Source organism: Oncorhynchus masou, unplaced genomic scaffold (assembly GCF_036934945.1).
Source record: "Oncorhynchus masou masou isolate Uvic2021 unplaced genomic scaffold, UVic_Omas_1.1 unplaced_scaffold_521, whole genome shotgun sequence".
Taxonomy (NCBI): Eukaryota; Metazoa; Chordata; class Actinopteri; order Salmoniformes; family Salmonidae; genus Oncorhynchus; species Oncorhynchus masou.
Genome location: NW_027011617.1, coordinates 187,831 through 211,110, shown reverse-complemented (window position 1 = coordinate 211,110; position 23,280 = coordinate 187,831). Strand labels below are relative to the sequence as shown.

The following is a 23,280-nucleotide window of genomic DNA, read 5'->3' as shown; positions in this document are numbered from 1 at the left end:
AGATTGAAAATGTATAATTGGTTTATTGAAGACAGTAACAGTTACACAGCCCACATGACTAAAGCTACACATTCATTGTAATAGTCACAGAGAAATAAATTATTGAAGGAATAGGGAGGTAGAGAGAGATGGGGCCATAGAAACCATAGGCTACCCAGCATAGCCTATCCCACTATTAGTCTGACTATAACTCATAAAATAATGCACTTTATAGCAAATACATATTTCCTTCAATGTCCCTTCATGATGATATAATGGCATTCAAAGCCTTTCCAACTAATAGTATTTTGAAATAGCTACATTCCACATTCGGCTACATTGCAATTTTTCACATGATGTTATTGTTGAGTAACAGTCACAGTGATCAATAGAATAGGATGATTGATCAAGATGGCTTCATGGCTGCTGAAGTCAAGTCTCTGTTTACAATAGGGCCACATTGTGAATGATATTTGAATGGAGAGGCCATGCATACAATATACTGCTCAGTTCAGAATCTCCTTACACAACAACATTGTCTTTTCAGCATCACTAGTTTGGTGACTTGTGATAGGCCGAGGTAAGGCTATCCAAGTAACACAACGCCTCCACGGAGTTGAGCGCAGATTAGAGTTTTTTTGGCATCGATACTTCAAAAATGATTGATTGATGTCAATGTAAATGATTAATCCCTTACCGTGGACCTATGCTGAGTTGACACCTTGAGTTGATATTTCAGGGAGGCACGTAGCCTAGCGGTTAAGAGTGTTGAGCTAGTAACTGAAAGGTTGCCCGGTTTGAATCCCAGAGCTGACTAAGTGAAAATAATCTGTCGCTGTGCCCTTGAGTAAGGCATTTAACCTTAATTGCTCCTGTACGTTGCCCTGGATAAGAGTGTGTGCTAAATGACTGAAATGTAGAGCAACAGCAATGAGTAAACAATCAGTTGTTGGTTGTAGCTTTTAGGAGGTTCATTTAAAAAAAACACAGTGGAGGAGCAATGCTAAAGCAGGGTTCTGGCCATAACAAGAGAGGGCAGCAGAGTTATGTTTGGGGTCTAGGATGGGTTCCCATTGGGTGAAGAGACGGTGTTCAGAAAGAGAGAGGGCAGCAGAGTTAGGTTTGGGGTTTAGGATGGGTTCCCATTGGGTGAAGAGACGGTGTTCAGAAAGAGAGAGGGCAGCAGAGTTATGTTTGGGGTCTAGGATGGGTTCCCATTGGGTGAAGAGAAGGTGTTCAGAAAGAGAGAGGGCAGCAGAGTTAGGTTTGGGGTCTAGGATGGGTTCCCATTGGGTGAAGAGAAGGTGTTCAGAAAGAGAGAGGGCAGCAGAGTTATGTTTGGGGTCTAGGATGGGTTCCCATTGGGTCAAGAGAAGGTGTTCAGAAAGAGAGAGGGCAGCAGAGTTAGGTTTGGGGTCTAGGATGGGTTCCCATTGGGTGAAGAGAAGAGATCAGATGGGAAGAGGTTAGTTCCCGTTGTGTGTTTCATGTGGACATATCAACAGTGTGGAGTCCAGGTCTAACCGAAACGCTGGGTACAGTGGCTGAGAGAAAGGACACCTGAACGTGTGGAGCAGGGAAACGGCATCCGACGCCACACTATAGAACGACAACGCTCCCTTCTGGTGTTCCAGAAACACGCCGATCCGCGGGCACAGGGGCGCGGCTACGGTCGTCTTCCGGTTATCGTGCCACGCGGCGTAACCGGCGTGCGTGCATCTCAGACGCCATGAGTTCTCGTTGCGTCCCAGCAGGCAGGGTTTTCCACCTCCTTCAGATGAGAAAAACATGAATAGAAACCTTCAGCAGGGAATCTTCATAAGAAAACCTTTGGCGGTCCCTATATAGTGCACACGTTTTGTCCGGAGCCCATTGGGATACCGTGTCAGACAAAGCCTTGATTAGAAAGTCACTATTACAAACACTTTGTGTGTGAAATGTTGACATTTGCAAATTGCTCAACATAACTGACAGAAAAAACAATCCCTAGAAGCAGCTACCTTTACGTCCGATCCCTTTGTACGTCACCCCAATGTCCACCCACCCTCCTCCCCTCCACTCCACCTCCCAGTAGCTGGCCCCTCCAAACTGGCCCTCCCTACAGAGGACCTGGGCCACGGAGTCGAAGCGCAAAGGGTGGAGGGGGTAGGACTGGGGCTCCTCTCCACAGTGAGCCCCCTGGGGACCCTCCAAGAGGAACAGGGTGGGGTGGGCCGTGTCTGGATCCAGGGACAGACGACAGGAGCCTGAAGAGAGAGAGGAGGGGGTTAAGGATAAGTGAGTGAGAGATCCATCGGGACCCTCCGGAAGACCAGGGTGAGGGTGGGCAGTGTCAATCAATTAGATGCCTGAGTCCAGAGTGATTCATTGAACAATCCATGACAATTATTTACCTGTTAGCTTAGAAGTGTCATAAACTCTCAGTAGCATTGTCATGACCACCGGGTGCCATTTGTAACAGAGATTATTGAACTAAGTACACAGCAGTTTTCGGCGCAGTAAAAAGAACAGTGACCATATGAATGTCTGTCTGCAAATATGACCGTCTTAATCTAATAGAACTATTACAATTAAATACAAGAAATGAACAACGCACTATTACGCAACAGCGTGGTTGCCTGGACAGAGGGCCAGTGTTCTGATTGACGTCTAGCCCAGACAGATACCGTACATGCCTGCCACAGTCTTAAGGGTCCTACACACCCTATGCAAACAGAGCGACGGAGAGCCATATATGGTCCGTTCCAAAATTTGAGCCGCACAAAAGTTTGCCTAGTTTACATAAAGTGCGTAGAACTACGTAGAAAACGACGCTCCGTCGCTGCGTTTGCCTAGTTTACATAAAGTGCGTAGCGGCCTTTACTCTAACCCAGACAGTGTGAATTATTAAACCTAACACCCGTCTCCATGATCTCCTCCTGTCCATGGGCTTGTCTCATCATGTACCTGTTGTTCACCGTGAACAGCAGACTACTAAATGTCAGAAATATCATATCCACCTACGATTCATGAAGGTAAAGAAAGCACCAGACAGACATGGAATACTTCCCAAATGGCACCCTATTCCCTATGTAGTGCAATGCTTTTGACCAGGGCCCTGGTCTAAAGTAGTGCACTATATAGGGAATAGAGTGCCATTTGGGACACAAGAGCGTTCTCAGGTTACCTTTTCGTCCTCGTTAACTGTGAAGGTGAGGAGGGGGACAGGAGGAGGAGGGAAGGAGGGCATGGGAGAAAGAGAGAGATCTCCTTCCTGAGTAGCTCTGGGTTTGTGCCAACAGTATGTCAACACTTGTGTTTGTGTGTGTTTGTGTGCGTATCAGTGTGTGTGTGTTTGTATGCATGGCAGTGTGTGTGTGTTTGTATGAGTGTCAGTGTGTGTGTGTTTGTGTGTGTGTGTGTTTGTATGAGTGTCAGTGTGTGTGTGTGTGTGTTTGTATGAGTGTCAGTGTGTATGTGTGTGTTTGTATGAGTGTCAGTGTGTGTGTGTGTGTGTGTGTGTGGTGAAGGGATGGCGTGGTTGTCCTAGGACAGGGCAGGGTGTGAAAACAAGGTCATCACGTGACCAGGGCAGCCTCGCCACGGTGACAAGGTATACCGGTGGCATCGTCAGGCTGACAATGTGTATGTATAGACAATGTATATACTTACACCTCAGGAAGGCTATTGTGTTTGTGTGAGTGTGTGTCAATACTTACACCTGAGGAAGGATACTCTCACCCTCTGGTCCGAAGGCTGGAGAGAGGGGGGAGAGAGGAAACGATGCAGGCACTGCTACTGAGAGAGAGAGAGAGAGAGAGAGAGAGAAGAAGAAAGAAGGGAGAGGGGGTAAGGAGTAAGGAGGCGAGGGACAGAAATAGAAAGAAAAAGAGAGAGAGAGAGAGGGAGGTAGAGAATGAGACAAAGAGGAATCAGTGTTACATTCCATCCAAATGAATCATATCAGAAGTTACTGAAAACGATTCAACTAACATCCCCTGGCCGGACATGTTCGCCCTAAAGCTTGAGTCTTAGATGAGAAACACACCACAGAGGTGACCCTGAGAGAGCTGTGTGTTTGTGTGTAACTGTGTGCGTCTGTGTTTGCGTCCTGTTCTCTGGGCTTACCTTTCAAACACTCTCCACCAGACATGTGACAGGCAGAGGAGCTCTCGTTCACTACAGAGGTAAAAAGGTGTGTCACATTGTGACATCACACATTGTCATTTGAGATGCATTATTGGAGTCTCTGAGAGCATAGCTGTGAAAAGCTGCATGCAGTTATGTGTGTTTGAGAATAAACCAGTGTGTGTGTGTGTGTGTGTGTCTTTACTCCCTCCACCTGCGTGGCTGATCTTGTCCACTTCCTCTCTACAGAGTTCCTCCATGCGGGCCCTGAGGTGGGACAGAGCTCTGCGGGCTGCACTGAAGCCTTCTGCGGGGAGGATGAGAGGGGCTCGGGGGCGCCGCCCAGTGGGTGGGAGGACACACAGCAGGGGAGCCTCCTGGGGATGGAGAGAGAGAGGGAGGGAGGGATGGAGGAGAGAGGGGTGATGAGTAGAGCATTTATATCATGTCACCGTTGCTCTCTCTCTCTCTCTCTCTCTCTCTCGACTGCATTATTCTTTGTGGCTCTCTCCATGTCTTCCTCATTAACAATTCTCTCTCCTTTAATTTTCAGATTGCATCCAGTCTTTCTTTCTCTCCATTATCCCCCCCTTTCCCCATCAATTCCTCACTGTTTCTTCTCTTCTCCTGCTCTTCCTTCTCTCCCTTCAGCTCCCCCCCCCCATCCCCACCTGTAAGAATTGAGCATTATCCCTCGTCAGAAGCTGGCCCATTTCCTTGTCTCTCCTCCGCAGCTCCTCCAGTTCATTCTCCAGGGTCTCCAGCTCTCTCTCTGCCCTGCCCAGGACAGTTCTCTCCCCGGCTTCCAGCCTGGCCCTCACCTCCCCTCTGGTCCTCTCCAGCCGGAGGGCCAGGTCCACGAACAGGGTATTGCTGTCCTCCAGGACTAATGCAGCTGATGCCTAGGTAAGGAGAGGGAAGAAGGGACACCAAATGAAGGAAAGTAAAGGAGCAACGTTTTCTTCAGTAATAAGCACCAAGAAAGTAAACATTTACATTTAAATAATGTTGGTTTCATTGGTTATTTTAATTTGATTCCAAACCATATGGCTGAAATATACTTTTATTTGTCAATGCCCGGGGAATAGAGAGGGCAGAGTGGTAGCCTGGCTCCTGACAGCGAGTAGCCTGGCTCCTGACAGTGAGTAGTCTGGCTCCTGACAGCGAGTAGTCTGGCTCCTGACAGCGAGTAGTCTGGCTCCTGACAGCGAGTAGCCTGGCTCCTGACAGCGAGTAGTCTGGCTCCTGACAGTGAGTAGTCTGGCTCCTGACAGTGAGTAGTCTGGCTCCTGACAGCGGTAGCCTGGCTCCTGACAGCGAGTAGTCTGGCTCCTGACAGTGGTAGTCTGGCTCCTGACAGTGAGTAGTCTGGCTCCTGACAGTGAGTAGTCTGGTTCCTGACAGTGAGTAGCCTGGCTCCTGACAGTGAGTAGTCTGGCTCCTGACAGTGAGTAGTCTGGCTCCTGACAGTGAGTAGTCTGGCTCCTGACAGTGAGTAGTCTGGCTCCTGACAGTGAGTAGTCTGGCTCCTGACAGTGAGTAGTCTGGCTCCTGACAGTGAGTAGTCTGGCTCCTGACAGCGGTAGCCTGGCTCCTGACAGTGAGTAGTCTGGCTCCTGACAGCGAGTAGTCTGGCTCCTGACAGCAAGTAGTCTGGTTCCTGACAGTGAGTAGTCTGGCTCCTGACAGTGAGTAGTCTGGCTCCTGACAGCGGTAGCCTGGCTCCTGACAGTGAGTAGTCTGGCTCCTGACAGCGAGTAGTCTGGTTCCTGACAGTGAGTAGCCTGGCTCCTGACAGTGAGTAGTCTGGCTCCTGACAGCGAGTAGTCTGGTTCCTGACAGTGAGTAGTCTGGCTCCTGACAGTGAGTAGTCTGGCTCCTGACAGCGAGTAGCCTGGCTCCTGACAGCGGTAGTCTGGCTCCTGACAGTGAGTAGTCTGGCTCCTGACAGTGAGTAGTCTGGCTCCTGACAGTGAGTAGTCTGGCTCCTGACAGCGAGTAGTCTGGCTCCTGACAGTGAGTAGCCTGGCTCCTGACAGCGGTAGCCTGGCTCCTGGCAGCAAGTAGTCTGGCTCCTGACAGCGAGTAGTCTGGCTCCTGACAGCGAGTAGCCTGGCTCCTGACAGCGAGTAGCCTGGCTCCTGACAGCGAGTAGCCTGGCTCCTGACAGCGAGTAGCCTGGCTCCTGACAGCGAGCGACAACATGGCCAGACAATAAAGATGTAGGACCTTAATTTGACCCACTGACAGTTTGCTACAGTAGGAAAATAATGCTGCAGCATCATGAATTGTGAATTATTCTGTAAATGATATTGAATATATATTTTTGATACTGTCACTGTCAAGTGTACTGTGATCCTGCGGCGACCGTTTCTCAGTATTCTGTTAATCCTTCACCACTGATTCCTGGTCTGGTCTCTTCTCTACAGTGCCACTCTGTGTGTGTGTGTGAGTGTGTCTGTGTGTCTCCCACCTTGACGGCCTCTATGCTCTGTTGAAACTCTTCCAGCTCCCTCTCTCTACTCCTGATCCTTCCCTGTACTGACCTCTGAGAATCCTGCAACTGAACCTGAGACAGAGAGAGAGAGAGAGAGAGAGAGAGAGAGAGAGAGAGAGAGAGAGAGAGAGAGAGAGAGAGAGAGAGAGAGAGAGAGAGACACAGAGTGAGAGAGATAGAGAGAAAGAGAGAGACACAGAGTGAGAGAGAGACAGAGCGAGAGACAGAGTGAGAGAGAAAGAGAGAGACAGAGAGAAAGAGAGAGAGACAGAGAGAGAGAGGGAGAGGTGGAAAGAAGGGGTAGGGAAAAGGGAACGAGAGAGATGGCAGGCAGGGAGGGAAAGAGAAACAAATGATCTACTCACCTTGACATACGACACCTTCCTAATATTGAGTTGCACTCCCTTTTGGTGTCGAAAGCACTTCACAGGGATGCTGGCCCATGTTGACTCCAATGCTTCCCACAGTTGTGTCAAGTTGGCTGGATGTCCTTTCGGTGGACCATTCTTGACACACACGGGAAAGCGGGAAAAACCCAGCAGCGTTGCAGTTCTTGACACACTCAAACCGGTGTGCCTGGCACCTACAACCATACCCTGTTCAAAGGCACTTCAATCTTTTGTCTTGCCCATTCACCCTCTGAATGACACACCATACACAATCCATGTCTCAAGGTTTAAAAATCCATCTTCAACCTGTCTCCTCCCCTTCATCTACACTGATTGAAGTGGCTTTAACAAGTGACATCAATAAGGGATCATAGCTTTCACCTCGATTCACCTGGTCAGTCTGTCATGGAAAGAGCCGGTGCTCCTAATGGTTTGAACACTCTGTGTATATTACATATACTTATATAGTGGACAATGAATCTTGGTCAGCAGCACTCCAGTCTGAGTAGAGCAGCATTAGTGGCGTAGCAACACTACAGCCCCCTTAGTGACATACACCTACAGCACCTGCCTACTCTCCTGGTATGGGAGCGATACCCCAGATAGTATAGCCTGACCACGGCAGAGGGGGCACAGTGGGGTGTTTCCCAGTGACGTAACTAACCTGCATCAAACTGGTGCAGAGGGATGTCATCTGTCCCAATCAATCATATTCATAGGCTGCCATATTGCATAGGCCATTTATCCTCTATTCAGTTGTTAGGGATAGTGGCAGTTTGTTAGCCTGCAGGGTACAGGCATGTTTTGTGCCAACCATAGACATTTAAACTAGGGTGCCAACTCTTTGTCTCTCATTGTCATGCCAACAATGTTCGGCTTGGCAATGTGTAATGGAGTTGGCAAGAGCACAAACACGTCTGGGACCAGGCTAACAGTTTGTGATCCTAGGTGGAAAGATCAACAAGTGTTTTCAGGAAACAACTTTGTTTATAATCAGTTTTAATCACCAGAGTGATGAGTAGGCGTCCTTGAAACGCGCTATATAAGTCCCATGTATTATGATTATTACCTGTTTCCGCGCCCTTTGCTCGTCGATGCTGTGCAGTTCCTCTTGGTCAGACTCGCACAGCATACAGTCGCCACTCCACTCCACCGCATCGCCCCCGTCGCCATGCTCCAGGCCCAAACGGTGCTGCACGCACAGCCTTTCCGCCAAGCTCTCCACCGCGGCAACAAGTTTATGCCGTCGCAACGTCCCCACGTCGCGGTGCGGCAAGATGTGGAGCTCGCAGAAAGACGCCAAGCACACCAGACACGACTTGAGCGCTTTCAGTTTGTTCTGAACCGGGCAGAAGTCGCACGGAACGTCCCCTACACCGCCTAGATACAACTCCGGCGCCGGAGCCAGTTCGTTCAGTTTGAGTTTGTCCACTACTTCTTGTAGCACCGTGTTCCGCCGTAGCATCGGTCGAGGTATGAACTCTTCCCGACATTGCGGACAACTGTAGTGACCAAGGTCGGTTTGGTCCCAATAACAGGTCATGCATGCCATGCAGTAGGTGTGTCCGCACGGAATGGACACCGGATCCTTCAAGATATCCAGGCAAATAGGGCACCTAAACTGGCTCTCTGTTACCGAGATATTCGCCTCAGCCATATCGGTAAGGAGTTTTCGTATGTTCTCCCTCTCGAGCCTCTGTAGACTATTTCTCCGTTAAAGAAAATAAACCAAAAAATGCACTCCCTGATTCCCGGTTGGTTGTTTGTGTATGTGACGGGGAGCGGTTGCGGCTCAGGTCTTAAAGGAATAAACTCGGCTTCCGATATGTCAACCATTCCATACGGGAGCTAATTACGAGAGTAGACTCCATGTAAATCCATGTAAATACAAACCCTGACGTCAACCCGTCTCCCTTTACCGTATGACTTCAACTACCTAATTCACCATAATAAACGGACAATACATAATAATCATAATAATAAAGGTGCATACAGATTATTGCTTATAATACAGTAATTCCCCATAATAAACGAATAATAACCTATAGTCTTTATTAATAACAGACACAAACACAAGTTACTACAATATTCCATTTTAATGTAATGAAGTATATTATACCGATTTATATTTGCATGAGTCTTTTAATTAAATGAATATATTTCGTTTTTATTCACATTATTAAAAGAGTAGGATATTTGTGGAACTAAATTTAACAGTTCATGGAAATAATATTTAAGGTGTGTGTGTGTGAGAGAGAGAGAGAGTATGTGTGTTTGTGTGTGTGAGAGAGAGAGAGTATGTGTGTTTGTGTGTGTGAGAGAGAGAGAGTATGTGTGTTTGTGTGTGAGAGAGAGAGAAGAGAGTATGTGTGTGTGTGTGTGTGTGTGTGTGTGTGTGTGTGTGTGTGTGTGTGTGTGTGTGTGTGTGTGAGAGAGAGAGAGAAGAGAGTATGTGTGTGTGTGAGAGAGAGAGAGAGTATGTGTGTGTGTGTGTGTGAGAGAGAGAAGAGAGTATGTGTGTGTGTGTGAGAGAGAGAGAGTATGTGTGTGTGTGTGAGAGAGAGAGAGAGAGAGAGAGAGAGTGTGTGTGTGTGTGTGAGAGAGAGAGAGAGAGAGAATGTGTGTGTGTGTGTGTGTGGAGAGAAAGAGAATATGTGTGTGTGTGAGAGAGAGAGAGAGAGAGAGAGAGAATGTGTGTGTGTGAGAGAGTATGTGTTCATGTGTGTGTGAAAGAGACTGTGTGTGTGTGTGTGTGTGTGTGTGTGCCATGGGCAGCCGCCCTGGGTGGCGTCTTGCCGGGGGCAGCATGGGGCGCCCACACTATATAAAAATAATATTCTGAATGGTGACATGATCGGTTTTCCATCGCTCATTTGCTCATTACATCAATGATATCATGTCACCATGTGGCACTGTGGGTAAATTAACCTTGTCGGAGTGGGCACCCTGATTCTAGTTAGTGAGCTAGGCAGGCCTCCCACTCAGAAGTATGAGATTGGGAGGGGGCGGGGGTAGGTTGACCTCAGGTCTCCCCACTGGAAGCCAGAGGAAGGGGGAGCGGGAATCTATCAAATAGTGCACCTCTAACTTAGTACAGTACTAATGTAATTAGTAATGCAATTAGTTGTGCAATTTAGTTGAGTGTGTTTCTTGTTTGAAGTTCAATAGTGTAATAATCAGGTTCTCTTCTCTATAAGTGTGTTATTCTCTTTGTGTATTTGTGTGATATAGGATTGGTGCAATTGAGTTTTATTTGTGTGTTTTTGTTAGCAATAGGGTAATAATTCAATTCTCTTTTAAATTTTATTTATATACTACAATTTGTTTATATTTGTCTTTGTTACTTCTTTTTGATATTTATGAGTCTTATTTTAGTATTTTTATATGTTGTAATTATTTATTTAGTGCTGATTGATGCTTTTTGGGGGGGGGGGGGTGGGGGCACTGAAGGGACGGTTAGCCCAAGGGACAGTTAGCCCTAGGAGCCATACAAACTAGAGCCACCACTGTGTGTCTGTATCAGAAGCTCTGTGATGTCCCAGACGAAGGTGAGAGGCAGGTCTTTCATCCTCTCCTGATAGACCTGGTCAAAGCGGTCACTCTGAGCCACCGTCAACGAGTTCTTCCAGTCTCCTATGGTACCTGACAGAGAGATTGTTTCATTCATTATTTTTATGCAACCTTTTATTTAACTAGGCAAGTCAGTTAAGATCAAATTCTTATTTACAATGACGACCTAGGAACAGCGGGTTAACTGCCTTGTTCAGGGGCAGAACGACAGGTTTGTACCTTGTCAGCTCGGGGATTCGATCTAGCAACCTTTCGGTTACTGGCCCAACGCACTAACCTCTAGTCTACCAGCCAATAAAGCTATGAAATAGATAAAGCGATGCTTGATGTATTTCAGATACATTGACACTGGAAGGGGGGCGAGGGGGCTCACTTTCAGACGGGAAGTTCTGAAACCCTCCTTAAATACCCCCCCTCTCTTTTCTGCCCCCACCCCCCACGATACCAGTGCAAACCTATACTCATGTTTTTCATGTATCAATTTCAACAATAAAGCCTCTAAACATTTCTTCTTTTCCTCACCTTTGCGTAGGAACTTCCCCTTCTTCTTGTCATTGACGATCTCATGCAAGAAGTCATAGTTGGCCTTGTCATCTTTCTTCATGTTATTGAAGGTGACTTTCTCCACTATGCTGTCTATAGCTGCATCAGATAGGCTCTTCCCGACAAACTCAGCCAGACGCTCTACCACCGATCTCAGGTCCTGTTGTAGCAGGACACATGAAATAAAACCAATATGGCATGTAAAATGAACAGAAATATAAACCATTTGTAGTGATGGTCCCATGTTTCATGAGCTGAAATTTAAAAAATCCCAGAAATCTTTCATACGCACAAAAAGCTTATTTCTCTCAAATTTTGTGCACACATTTGTTTACATTCCTTTTAGAGAGCATTTATTTTTTTCCAAGATAATCCGTCCACCTGACAGGTGTGGCATTTTAAGAAGCTGATTAAACAGCATGATCATGATCACTCCACAGGTAATACTACATCTGTTGCACGACTTGTTGCAGTAGTATCAGATGCATCATTGATGTGGGCTACTGCATCTTATAACAGGTCAGTGCAGTGGTGTAGGTATTCAGTGGTACATACAGAGTTAATCAGTGTAAATGTCATGTTACCTTGATCATCTCTTCATAGCTGAGGAACAGGATGTTGTATTTGTCCTGGTTGTTGTACCATCCTCTGACATGGTCGAACCAGCAGCCACCAATCACTGAAGAGATGGGTTCACATAGGACAGCAGACAGTAAGTGCTAGTCAGTGTGTGTTAGTTGTTAATTAGCTTACGGTTTTGTATGATACTGTGTTACACTGATGAAGCCAATTTGGCCAAAGAAGTGCCATGTGATGGAGGGAGGGTGAACAGTGGCACTCACTCCATCCACAGAAGAACTTGTCCAGCATCTCGTCATAGTGTTCTGGACTGTCCAGATTGTTCATGAACTTAGAGAAGTGGAAGTAGGACACCAGGATGTCTTTAGGGTTCCTGGTCACATAGATTACCTATGGAGGAGATAGGGGAGATATAGTAGCTCTTTCCTGCAGTCGAATGACCAAAAGCGCCCTCTAGTGGCCTCATGGGTGGAATGTTATTCATATTTTTCATAAGACGAAAATCCGGTGTTTTTAAGTCAAATGGTTTTGTTATATTTCAGTCTTCTGTGATGTATATGAAGTGTAATATTGGGATGCAACTCAACATGTAATACATTTCAACTCTGTATCTGACATGGTACAGGTGTCCTCTATATCTATAAGGCCATAACCATGTGTTTGAGGTGAATACTTTTGTTTCAAAGTAGATTTGTTTGACGACCAAGAAACACTCTGTGTGACCCTGATTTAGCCCACTGCAGTAAAAGGTTAACAGTGTGTATTGAGGAGAAAGGGGTGATATAGAGTTGAAAGGGGTGATATAGGGTTAACAGTGTGTAGTGTGTATGGAGGAGACAGGGTGATATAGGGTTAACAGTGTGCATGGAGGAGATAGGGGTGATATAGGGTTAACAGGGTGCATGGAGGAGATAGGGGTGATATAGGGTTAACAGTGTGTAGTGTGTATGGAGGAGAAAGGGGTGATATAGGGTTAACAGTGTGTATGGAGGAGACAGAGGTGATATAGGGTTAACAGTGTGTATAGAGGAGACAGGGTGATATAGGGTTAACAGTGTGTATGGAGGAGACAGGGTGATATAGGGTTAACAGTGTGTATGGAGGAGACAGGGTGATATAGGGTTAACAGTGTGTATGGAGGAGACAGGGTGATATAGGGTTAACAGTGTGTATGGAGGAGACAGGGGTGATATAGGGTTAACAGTGTGTATGGAGGAGACAGGGGTGATATAGGGTTAACAGTGTGTATGGAGAAGACAGGGGTGATATAGTGTTAACAGTGTGCATGGAGGAGAAGGGTGATATAGGGTTAACAGTGTGTATGGAGGAGACAGGGGTGATATAGGGTTAACAGTGTGTAGTCTATATCACCCCTGTCTCCTCCATACACACTGTTAACCCTATATCACCCCTGTCTCCTCCATACACACTGTTAACCCTATATCACCCCTGTCTCCTCCATACACACTGTTAACCCTATATCACCCCTTCTCCTCCATGCACACTGTGTGGTGGAATCAATGAAATCAAAAGGAGAGACTCTTAGATTTCTTCAAAACAATCAATCGGTTAACAGTGTATAGAACCCCTATAGAACCATCTAACCCCACTCACTACCATCTAACCCCACTCACTACCATCTAGCCCCACTCACTACCATCTAGCCCCACTCACTACCATCTAGCCCCACTCACTACCATCTAGCCCCACTCACTACCATCTAGCCCCACTCACTACCATCTAGCCCCACTCACTACCATCTAACCCCACTCACTACCATCTAGCCCCACTCACTACCATCTAACCCCACTCACTACCATCTAACCCCACTCACTACCATCTAGCCCCACTCACTACCATCTAGCCCCACTCACTACCATCTAGCCCCACTCACTACCATCTAGCCCCACTCACTACCATCTAACCCCACTCACTACCATCTAGCCCCACTCACTACCATCTAGCCCCACTCACTACCATCTAACCCCACTCACTACCATCTAAACCCACTCACTGAAGGCATAATGCTATATGTATAACCATCTAACCCCACTCACTACCATTTAAACCCACTCACTACCATCTAACCCCACTCACTACCACTCACTACCATCTAACCCCACTCACTACCATCTATTCCCACTCACTACCATTTAAACCCACTCACTGAAGGCATAATGCTGTATGTATAACCATCTAACTCCACTCACTACCATCTAACCCCACTCACTACCACCTAACCCCACTCACTACCATCTAAACCCACTCACTACCATCTAACCCCACTCACTACCATCTAAACCCACTCACTACCATCTAACCCCACTCACTACCATCTAAACCCACTCACTACCATCTAACCACACTCACTACCATCTAACCCCACTCACTACCATCTAACCCCACTCACTACCATCTAACCCCACTAACTACCATCTAACCCCACTCACTACCATCTAACCCCACTCACTACCATCTAACCCCACTCACTACCATCTAAACCCACTCACTACCATCTAACCACACTCACTACCATCTAACCCCACTCACTTCCATCTAACCCCACTCACTACCATCTAACCCCACTCACTACCATCTAAACCCACTCACTGAAGGCATAATGATGTTTGTATAACCATCTAACTCCACTCACTACCATCTAACCCCACTCACTACCATCTAAACCCACTCACTACCACTCACTACCATCTAACCACACTCACTACCATCTAACCCCACTCACTTCCATTTAAACCCCACTCACTACCATCTATTCCCACTCACTACCATTTAAACCCACTCACTGAAGGCATAATGCTGTATGTATAACCATCTAACTCCACTCACTACCATCTAACCCCACTCACTACCATCTAACCCCACTCACTACCATCTAAACCCACTCACTACCATCTAACCCCACTCACTACCATCTAAACCCACTCACTACCATCTAACCCCACTCACTACCATCTAAACCCACTCACTACCATCTAACCACACTCACTACCATCTAACCCCACTCACTACCATCTAACCACACTCACTACCATCTAACCCCACTCACTACCATCTAACCCCACTCACTACCATTTAAACCCACTCACTGAAGGCATAATGCTGTATGTATAACCATCTAACTCCACTCACTACCATCTAACCCCACTCACTACCATCTAAACCCCACTCACTACCATCTAACCCCACTCACTACCATCTAAACCCCACTCACTACCATCTAACTCCACTCACTACCATCTAAACCCCACTCACAACCATCTAGCCCCACTCACTACCATCTAAACCCACTCACCACCATCTAACCCCACTCACTACCATCTAACATCACTCACTACCATCTAAACCCACTCACTACCATCTAACCCCACTCACTACCATCTAAACCCACTCACTACCATCTAACCACACTCACTACCATCTAACCCCACTCACTACCATCTAACCCCACTCACTACCATCTAACCCCACTCACTACCATCTAACCCCACTCACTACCATCTAACCCCACTCACTACCATCTAAACCCACTCACTACCATCTAACCACACTCACTACCATCTAACCCCACTCACTTCCATCTAACCCCACTCACTACCATCTAACCCCACTCACTACCATCTAAACCCACTCACTGAAGGCATAATGATGTTTGTATAACCATCTAACTCCACTCACTACAATCTAACCCCACTCACTACCATCTAGCCCCACTCACTACCATCTAGCCCCACTCACTACCATCTAGCCCCACTCACTACCATCTAGCCCCACTCACTACCATCTAACCCCACTCACTACCATCTAGCCCCACTCACTACCATCTAGCCCCACTCACTACCATCTAACCCCACTCACTACCATCTAAACCCACTCACTGAAGGCATAATGCTATATGTATAACCATCTAACCCCACTCACTACCATTTAAACCCACTCACTACCATCTAACCCCACTCACTACCACTCACTACCATCTAACCCCACTCACTACCATCTATTCCCACTCACTACCATTTAAACCCACTCACTGAAGGCATAATGCTGTATGTATAACCATCTAACTCCACTCACTACCATCTAACCCCACTCACTACCACCTAACCCCACTCACTACCATCTAAACCCACTCACTACCATCTAACCCCACTCACTACCATCTAAACCCACTCACTACCATCTAACCCCACTCACTACCATCTAAACCCACTCACTACCATCTAACCACACTCACTACCATCTAACCCCACTCACTACCATCTAACCCCACTCACTACCATCTAACCCCACTAACTACCATCTAACCCCACTCACTACCATCTAACCCCACTCACTACCATCTAACCCCACTCACTACCATCTAAACCCACTCACTACCATCTAACCACACTCACTACCATCTAACCCCACTCACTTCCATCTAACCCCACTCACTACCATCTAACCCCACTCACTACCATCTAAACCCACTCACTGAAGGCATAATGATGTTTGTATAACCATCTAACTCCACTCACTACCATCTAACCCCACTCACTACCATCTAAACCCACTCACTACCACTCACTACCATCTAACCACACTCACTACCATCTAACCCCACTCACTTCCATTTAAACCCCACTCACTACCATCTATTCCCACTCACTACCATTTAAACCCACTCACTGAAGGCATAATGCTGTATGTATAACCATCTAACTCCACTCACTACCATCTAACCCCACTCACTACCATCTAACCCCACTCACTACCATCTAAACCCACTCACTACCATCTAACCCCACTCACTACCATCTAAACCCACTCACTACCATCTAACCCCACTCACTACCATCTAAACCCACTCACTACCATCTAACCACACTCACTACCATCTAACCCCACTCACTACCATCTAACCACACTCACTACCATCTAACCCCACTCACTACCATCTAACCCCACTCACTACCATTTAAACCCACTCACTGAAGGCATAATGCTGTATGTATAACCATCTAACTCCACTCACTACCATCTAACCCCACTCACTACCATCTAAACCCCACTCACTACCATCTAACCCCACTCACTACCATCTAAACCCCACTCACTACCATCTAACTCCACTCACTACCATCTAAACCCCACTCACAACCATCTAGCCCCACTCACTACCATCTAAACCCACTCACCACCATCTAACCCCACTCACTACCATCTAACATCACTCACTACCATCTAAACCCACTCACTACCATCTAACCCCACTCACTACCATCTAAACCCACTCACTACCATCTAACCACACTCACTACCATCTAACCCCACTCACTACCATCTAACCCCACTCACTACCATCTAACCCCACTCACTACCATCTAACCCCACTCACTACCATCTAACCCCACTCACTACCATCTAAACCCACTCACTACCATCTAACCACACTCACTACCATCTAACCCCACTCACTTCCATCTAACCCCACTCACTACCATCTAACCCCACTCACTACCATCTAAACCCACTCACTGAAGGCATAATGATGTTTGTATAACCATCTAACTCCACTCACTACAATCTAACCCCACTCACTACCATCTAACCCCACTCACTACCATCTAACCCCACTCACTACCATCTAAACCCACTCACTGAAGGCATAATGATGTTTGTATAACCATCTAACTCCACTCACTACAATCTAACCCCACTCACTACCATCTAGCCCCACTCACTACCATCTAGCCCCACTCACTACCATCTAGCCCCACTCACTACCATCTAGCCCCACTCACTACCATCTAACCCCACTCACTACCATCTAGCCCCACTCACTACCATCTAGCCCCACTCACTACCATCTAACCCCACTCACTACCATCTAAACCCACTCACTGAAGGCATAATGCTATATGTATAACCATCTAACCCCACTCACTACCATTTAAACCCACTCACTACCATCTAACCCCACTCACTACCACTCACTACCATCTAACCCCACTCACTACCATCTATTCCCACTCACTACCATTTAAACCCACTCACTGAAGGCATAATGCTGTATGTATAACCATCTAACTCCACTCACTACCATCTAACCCCACTCACTACCACCTAACCCCACTCACTACCATCTAAACCCACTCACTACCATCTAACCCCACTCACTACCATCTAAACCCACTCACTACCATCTAACCCCACTCACTACCATCTAAACCCACTCACTACCATCTAACCACACTCACTACCATCTAACCCCACTCACTACCATCTAACCCCACTCACTACCATCTAACCCCACTAACTACCATCTAACCCCACTCACTACCATCTAACCCCACTCACTACCATCTAACCCCACTCACTACCATCTAAACCCACTCACTACCATCTAACCACACTCACTACCATCTAACCCCACTCACTTCCATCTAACCCCACTCACTACCATCTAACCCCACTCACTACCATCTAAACCCACTCACTGAAGGCATAATGATGTTTGTATAACCATCTAACTCCACTCACTACCATCTAACCCCACTCACTACCATCTAAACCCACTCACTACCACTCACTACCATCTAACCACACTCACTACCATCTAACCCCACTCACTTCCATTTAAACCCCACTCACTACCATCTATTCCCACTCACTACCATTTAAACCCACTCACTGAAGGCATAATGCTGTATGTATAACCATCTAACTCCACTCACTACCATCTAACCCCACTCACTACCATCTAACCCCACTCACTACCATCTAAACCCACTCACTACCATCTAACCCCACTCACTACCATCTAAACCCACTCACTACCATCTAACCCCACTCACTACCATCTAAACCCACTCACTACCATCTAACCACACTCACTACCATCTAACCCCACTCACTACCATCTAACCACACTCACTACCATCTAACCCCACTCACTACCATCTAACCCCACTCACTACCATTTAAACCCACTCACTGAAGGCATAATGCTGTATGTATAACCATCTAACTCCACTCACTACCATCTAACCCCACTCACTACCATCTAAACCCCACTCACTACCATCTAACCCCACTCACTACCATCTAAACCCCACTCACTACCATCTAACTCCACTCACTACCATCTAAACCCCACTCACAACCATCTAGCCCCACTCACTACCATCTAAACCCACTCACCACCATCTAACCCCACTCACTACCATCTAACCCCACTCACTACCATCTAAACCCACTCACTACCATCTAACCCCACTCACTACCATCTAAACCCACTCACTACCATCTAACCACACTCACTACCATCTAACCCCACTCACTACCATCTAACCCCACTCACTACCATCTAACCCCACTCACTACCATCTAACCCCACTCACTACCATCTAACCCCACTCACTACCATCTAAACCCACTCACTACCATCTAACCACACTCACTACCATCTAACCCCACTCACTTCCATCTAACCCCACTCACTACCATCTAACCCCACTCACTACCATCTAAACCCACTCACTGAAGGCATAATGATGTTTGTATAACCATCTAACTCCACTCACTACAATCTAACCCCACTCACTACCATCTAAACCCACTCACTACCATCTAACCACACTCACTACCATCTAAACCCACTCACTACCATCTAACCAGACTCACTACCATCTAACCCCACTCACTACCATCTAACCCCACTCACTACCATCTAAACCCACTCACTGAAGGCATAATGCTGTATGTATAACCATCTAACCCCACTCACTACCATCTAACCCCACTCACTTCCATCTAACCCCACTCACTACCATCTAACCCCACTCACTACCATCTAAACCCACTCACTTAAGGCATAATGCTATATGTATAACCATCTAAACCCCACTCACAACCATCTAACCCCACTCACTACCATCTAAACCCCACTCACAACCATCTAGCCCCACTCACTACCATCTAACCCCACTCACTACCATTTAAACCCACTCACTTAAGGCATAATGCTATATGTATAACCATCTAACCCCACTCACTACCATCTAGCCCCACTCACTACCATCTAACCCCACTCACTACCATCTATTCCCACTCACTACCATCTAAACCCACTCACTGAAGGCATAATGCTGTATGTATAACCATCTAACCCCACTCACTACCATTTAAACCCACTCACTTAAGGCATAATGCTATATGTATAACCATCTAACCCCACTCACTACCATCTAGCCCCACTCACTACCATCTAGCCCCACTCACTACCATCTAAACCCACTCACTACCATCTAACTCCACTCACTACCATCTAACCCCACTCACTACCATTTAAACCCACTCACTATCACTCACTACCATCTAACCCCACTCACTTTGGCCCTCTTCTTCTGCAGGCCCTTGGGCATAAGTTGCTGGTGTAGATGGGAGCAGAAGAGGCGTGGAGAGGGTCTCTCGGTGTAGGTCTTCCCCTTCTCCAGGACCTCCAGCCAGGGCATCCTCATAAAGGTGGTCTGGTTAGCCTCCTCTGGGAAATCATCCTCAAACAACAGGGTGATGATACGCTGGGTCCATACTGTACCTGGGAGAGGAGAAAGAGGGAGAGAGAGGGAGAGAGAGGGAGAGAGAGAGGGAGAGGAGAGAGGGAGAGGATAGAGGGAAAGAGAGGGAGAGGAGAGAGAGGGAGAGAGAGGGAGAGAGAAGGAGAGAGAGAGAGGGAGAGAGAGAGAGAGCCAGGAGAGAGAGCCAGGAGAGAGAGGGAGGGAGAGAGAGGGAGAGAGAGAGAGAGAGGGAGAGAGAGGGAGAGAGAGGGAGAGGAGAGAGAGGGAGCGAGAGAGAGGGAGAGGAGAGAGAGGGAGAGAGAGAGGGAGAGAGAGATAGAGGGGGAGAGAGAAGGAGAGAGAGAGAGAGGGGGAGAGAGAGAGAGGGGAGAGAGGAGAGAGAGAGAGAGAGAAAGAGAGTGAGACGGAGAGGGTGGAGAGAGAAGGAGAGATTGAGATAGGGGAGAGAGCGAGAATGAGAGAGGAAGAAAGAAAGAGTGAGAGAGAGAGATAGAGAGGGAGAGAGAAGGAGAGAGTGAGAGAGAGAGATAGAGAGGGAGAGAGGAGAGAGGGAGAGAGAGAGATAGAGAAGGAGAGAGTGAGAGAGAGAGATAGAGAGGGAGAGAGGGAGAGAGTGAGAGAGAGAGATAGAGAGGGAGAGAGAAGGAGAGAGTGAGAGAGAGAGATAGAGAGGGAGAGAGAAGGAGAGAGAGAGAGAGAGAGAGAGTGAGAGAGAGATAGAGAGGGAGAGAGAAGGAGAGAGAGAGATAGAGAGGGAGAGAGAAGGAGAGAGTGAGAGAGAGAGATAGAGAGGGAGAGAGGAGAGAGGGAGAGAGAGAGATAGAGAAGGAGAGAGTGAGAGAGAGAGATAGAGAGGGAGAGAGAAGGAGAGAGTGAGAGAGAGAGATAGAGAGAAGGAGAGAGTGAGAGAGAGAGATAGAGAGGGAGAGAGAAGGAGAGAGTGATAGAGAGGGAGAGAGAAGGAGAGAGAGAGATAGAGAGGGAGAGAGAAGGAGAGAGTGAGAGAGAGATTTGATTTTATTAGGATCTCTTTTAGTCCCCATTTGGACTAATCTTCCAAGAGTCCTTAACATTAAAATTAAAATACAATTTATAATACAAACACACTTTCACATATAACACATTATTACAAACATACATAATACACTAACATAATACTCAATCTAAAAAAATATTGATTCCTCATCTACTATAGTCCCACAACATTTCTAAATACTATATTTAAATTGTTTTAAAATAATGTTTAAACTTATATATTGAAAGGTTTCTAGTTTGCTCAGTTAATTTATTCCATTTCATTATTGCTCTAAATCGAAATGTTCTTTTGGCCATTTCTTTTTTCTGTCTGGATAACACATAGATGGTGGACAATCTATTCCTAGTATTTACGGAATGTCTGTCTCTTACCAACTGAATACTGTTGTGAATAGAACTTGGCCGTTTTAAATTATGTATATTATAAAATAAAATAAGCATGTTTTTTTCAATTACCTTGTCGATTGATGACCAACCAAGAACACTGCGCATGACTACAACAGAAGAACCATATCTCCGCCTTAAAACAATCCTTGCTGCTTTGTTCTGTGCATTCTACAGCCTCCTGACTTCACTAGATGATGCATTTCCCCAGACCACCGAACAATAGTTCACCTGACTCTCAACCAATGCCTGTGTTATTTGCTGAAGGGTTTTCCCTGGTAAATATTTAGCTATCCTTCTGATTATGCATGCTGTTTTAATATTTTTTTTACATAGATTAGTTGTTTGAGACGACCATGATAAGCAGTTGTCTCGCTGCACTCCCAGTAGTTTGGTTTCTGCCACTTCTTCAATTTGTACTCCTCCCATACTTAATTGTATCCCATGCTGTTTTGGCCTTTTCCTAGTTGAACAGACCAACATGACTTTGGTTTTTCTCCAAATCTCCTTGTAAAGCTTGCTGTACGAGTGAGTGAGTGAGTGAGTGAGTGAGTGAGTGAGTGAGTGAAGATGCTTGAGATGAAATAGCCTACCACAAGTAGTTATATTATTATATTGTGTTGTTGTTGTATGTATTAAGGATCCCCATTAGCTGCTGTCTTGGTAGCAGCTACTCTTCCTGGGGTCCAAACAAGATTAAGGCATTTACATCCCAATTTTTAAAAAAACAAAAAAACTACATAATACAACAAACACATTATTACACCACTACTCTACCACTACATCTCTACACTGCAACATTTATAATACCACAATATATCAACATCACAATATACTTGTGTGTAGAGTGCGTGTTAGCGTGTGTGTGCATATGCGTGTGTGTGTGCCTGTGTGTGTCTCTCTTCACAGTCCGAGTTGTCCCATAAGGTGTAGTTCATGTATTCATGGCTCTATGTAGTACTGTGCCTTTCCCAGAGTCTGTTGTAGACTTGGAGACTGTGAAGAGACCCCTGGTGGCATGTCTTGCGGGGAATGCCCGACTCTACCTGGATCGTGTTGGAGAGGCTTCCATTAAAGAACACCCTCTGTGTTCTGTTAGACAGGTAACTCTCGAACCACTATAAAGCAGGGGATGTAAAGCCATAACACATGTTTTTCAGCAGCCGACTATGACTGATAAAGTCAAAAGCTGCACTGAAGTCAATCAACACAGCTCCCACAATCTTCTTATTGTCAATTTATTTCAGCCAATCATCATTTGTGTCAGTGCCATACATCTTCCCTATGAGAATGCTGAAAACCAGCTGTTAATGTGTTTACTGAGAACGTTGGCTTATTCATGATTTAATTACAACCTACTCAATTTGTAATAGCTGTTCAAGCACCAGTCCTGTTTTATTATACCTCTGTAGCTACTGTCTGTGTGAAAGTAAGACTTTTCAATCGTTTACTTACCTGATTTGGGGAAAGTGACAAGGAAAACATCACTGTCCTTGATCTCAAAGTGTTCCAGGCTGTCGATATATTCCGTGTTTAATTCATACGCGTCAGCCACAGGAAACACCTGGCCTTTATACGTAAACAACTGCTCACCGAGAAGCTTGTACTCTTGTTGAGCCAT

General features: G+C 46.3%; 1 protein-coding gene and 1 pseudogene across 1 annotated transcript; both read right to left on the bottom strand.

Annotated features, from left to right (window-relative positions):
• Positions 1–3: 3 nt before the first annotated feature.
• Positions 4–8,873, bottom strand: LOC135535848 (E3 ubiquitin-protein ligase TRIM47-like; annotated as a pseudogene).
• A 1,191-nt stretch (positions 8,874–10,064) lies between these two features.
• On the bottom strand, positions 10,065–23,280 carry LOC135535852 (amine sulfotransferase-like). Its single transcript, XM_064962272.1, has 6 exons — positions 23,115–23,280; positions 20,055–20,260; positions 11,928–12,054; positions 11,670–11,764; positions 11,065–11,245; positions 10,065–10,614 (listed from the first exon to the last, which is right to left on the bottom strand). The coding sequence occupies exons 1-6, from the start codon at positions 23,278–23,280 to the stop codon at positions 10,451–10,453; spliced, it is 939 nt and encodes a 312-aa protein (XP_064818344.1). The 3' UTR covers positions 10,065–10,450.

What these genes read in the sequence shown, in the direction of transcription:
- LOC135535852 (XM_064962272.1), bottom strand. Translation starts at nt 23,280, where the DNA reads ATGGCTCAACAAGAGTACAAGCTTCTCGGTGAGCAGTTGTTTACGTAT. An exon ending in TGTCACTTTCCCCAAATCAG is followed by an intron (nt 20,261 to 23,114) that starts GTAAGTAAACGA and finishes CTCCTCTCCCAG; the next exon opens with GTACAGTATGGACCCAGCGT. An exon ending in TGCAGAAGAAGAGGGCCAAA is followed by an intron (nt 12,055 to 20,054) that starts GTGAGTGGGGTT and finishes TCTCCTCCATAG; the next exon opens with GTAATCTATGTGACCAGGAA.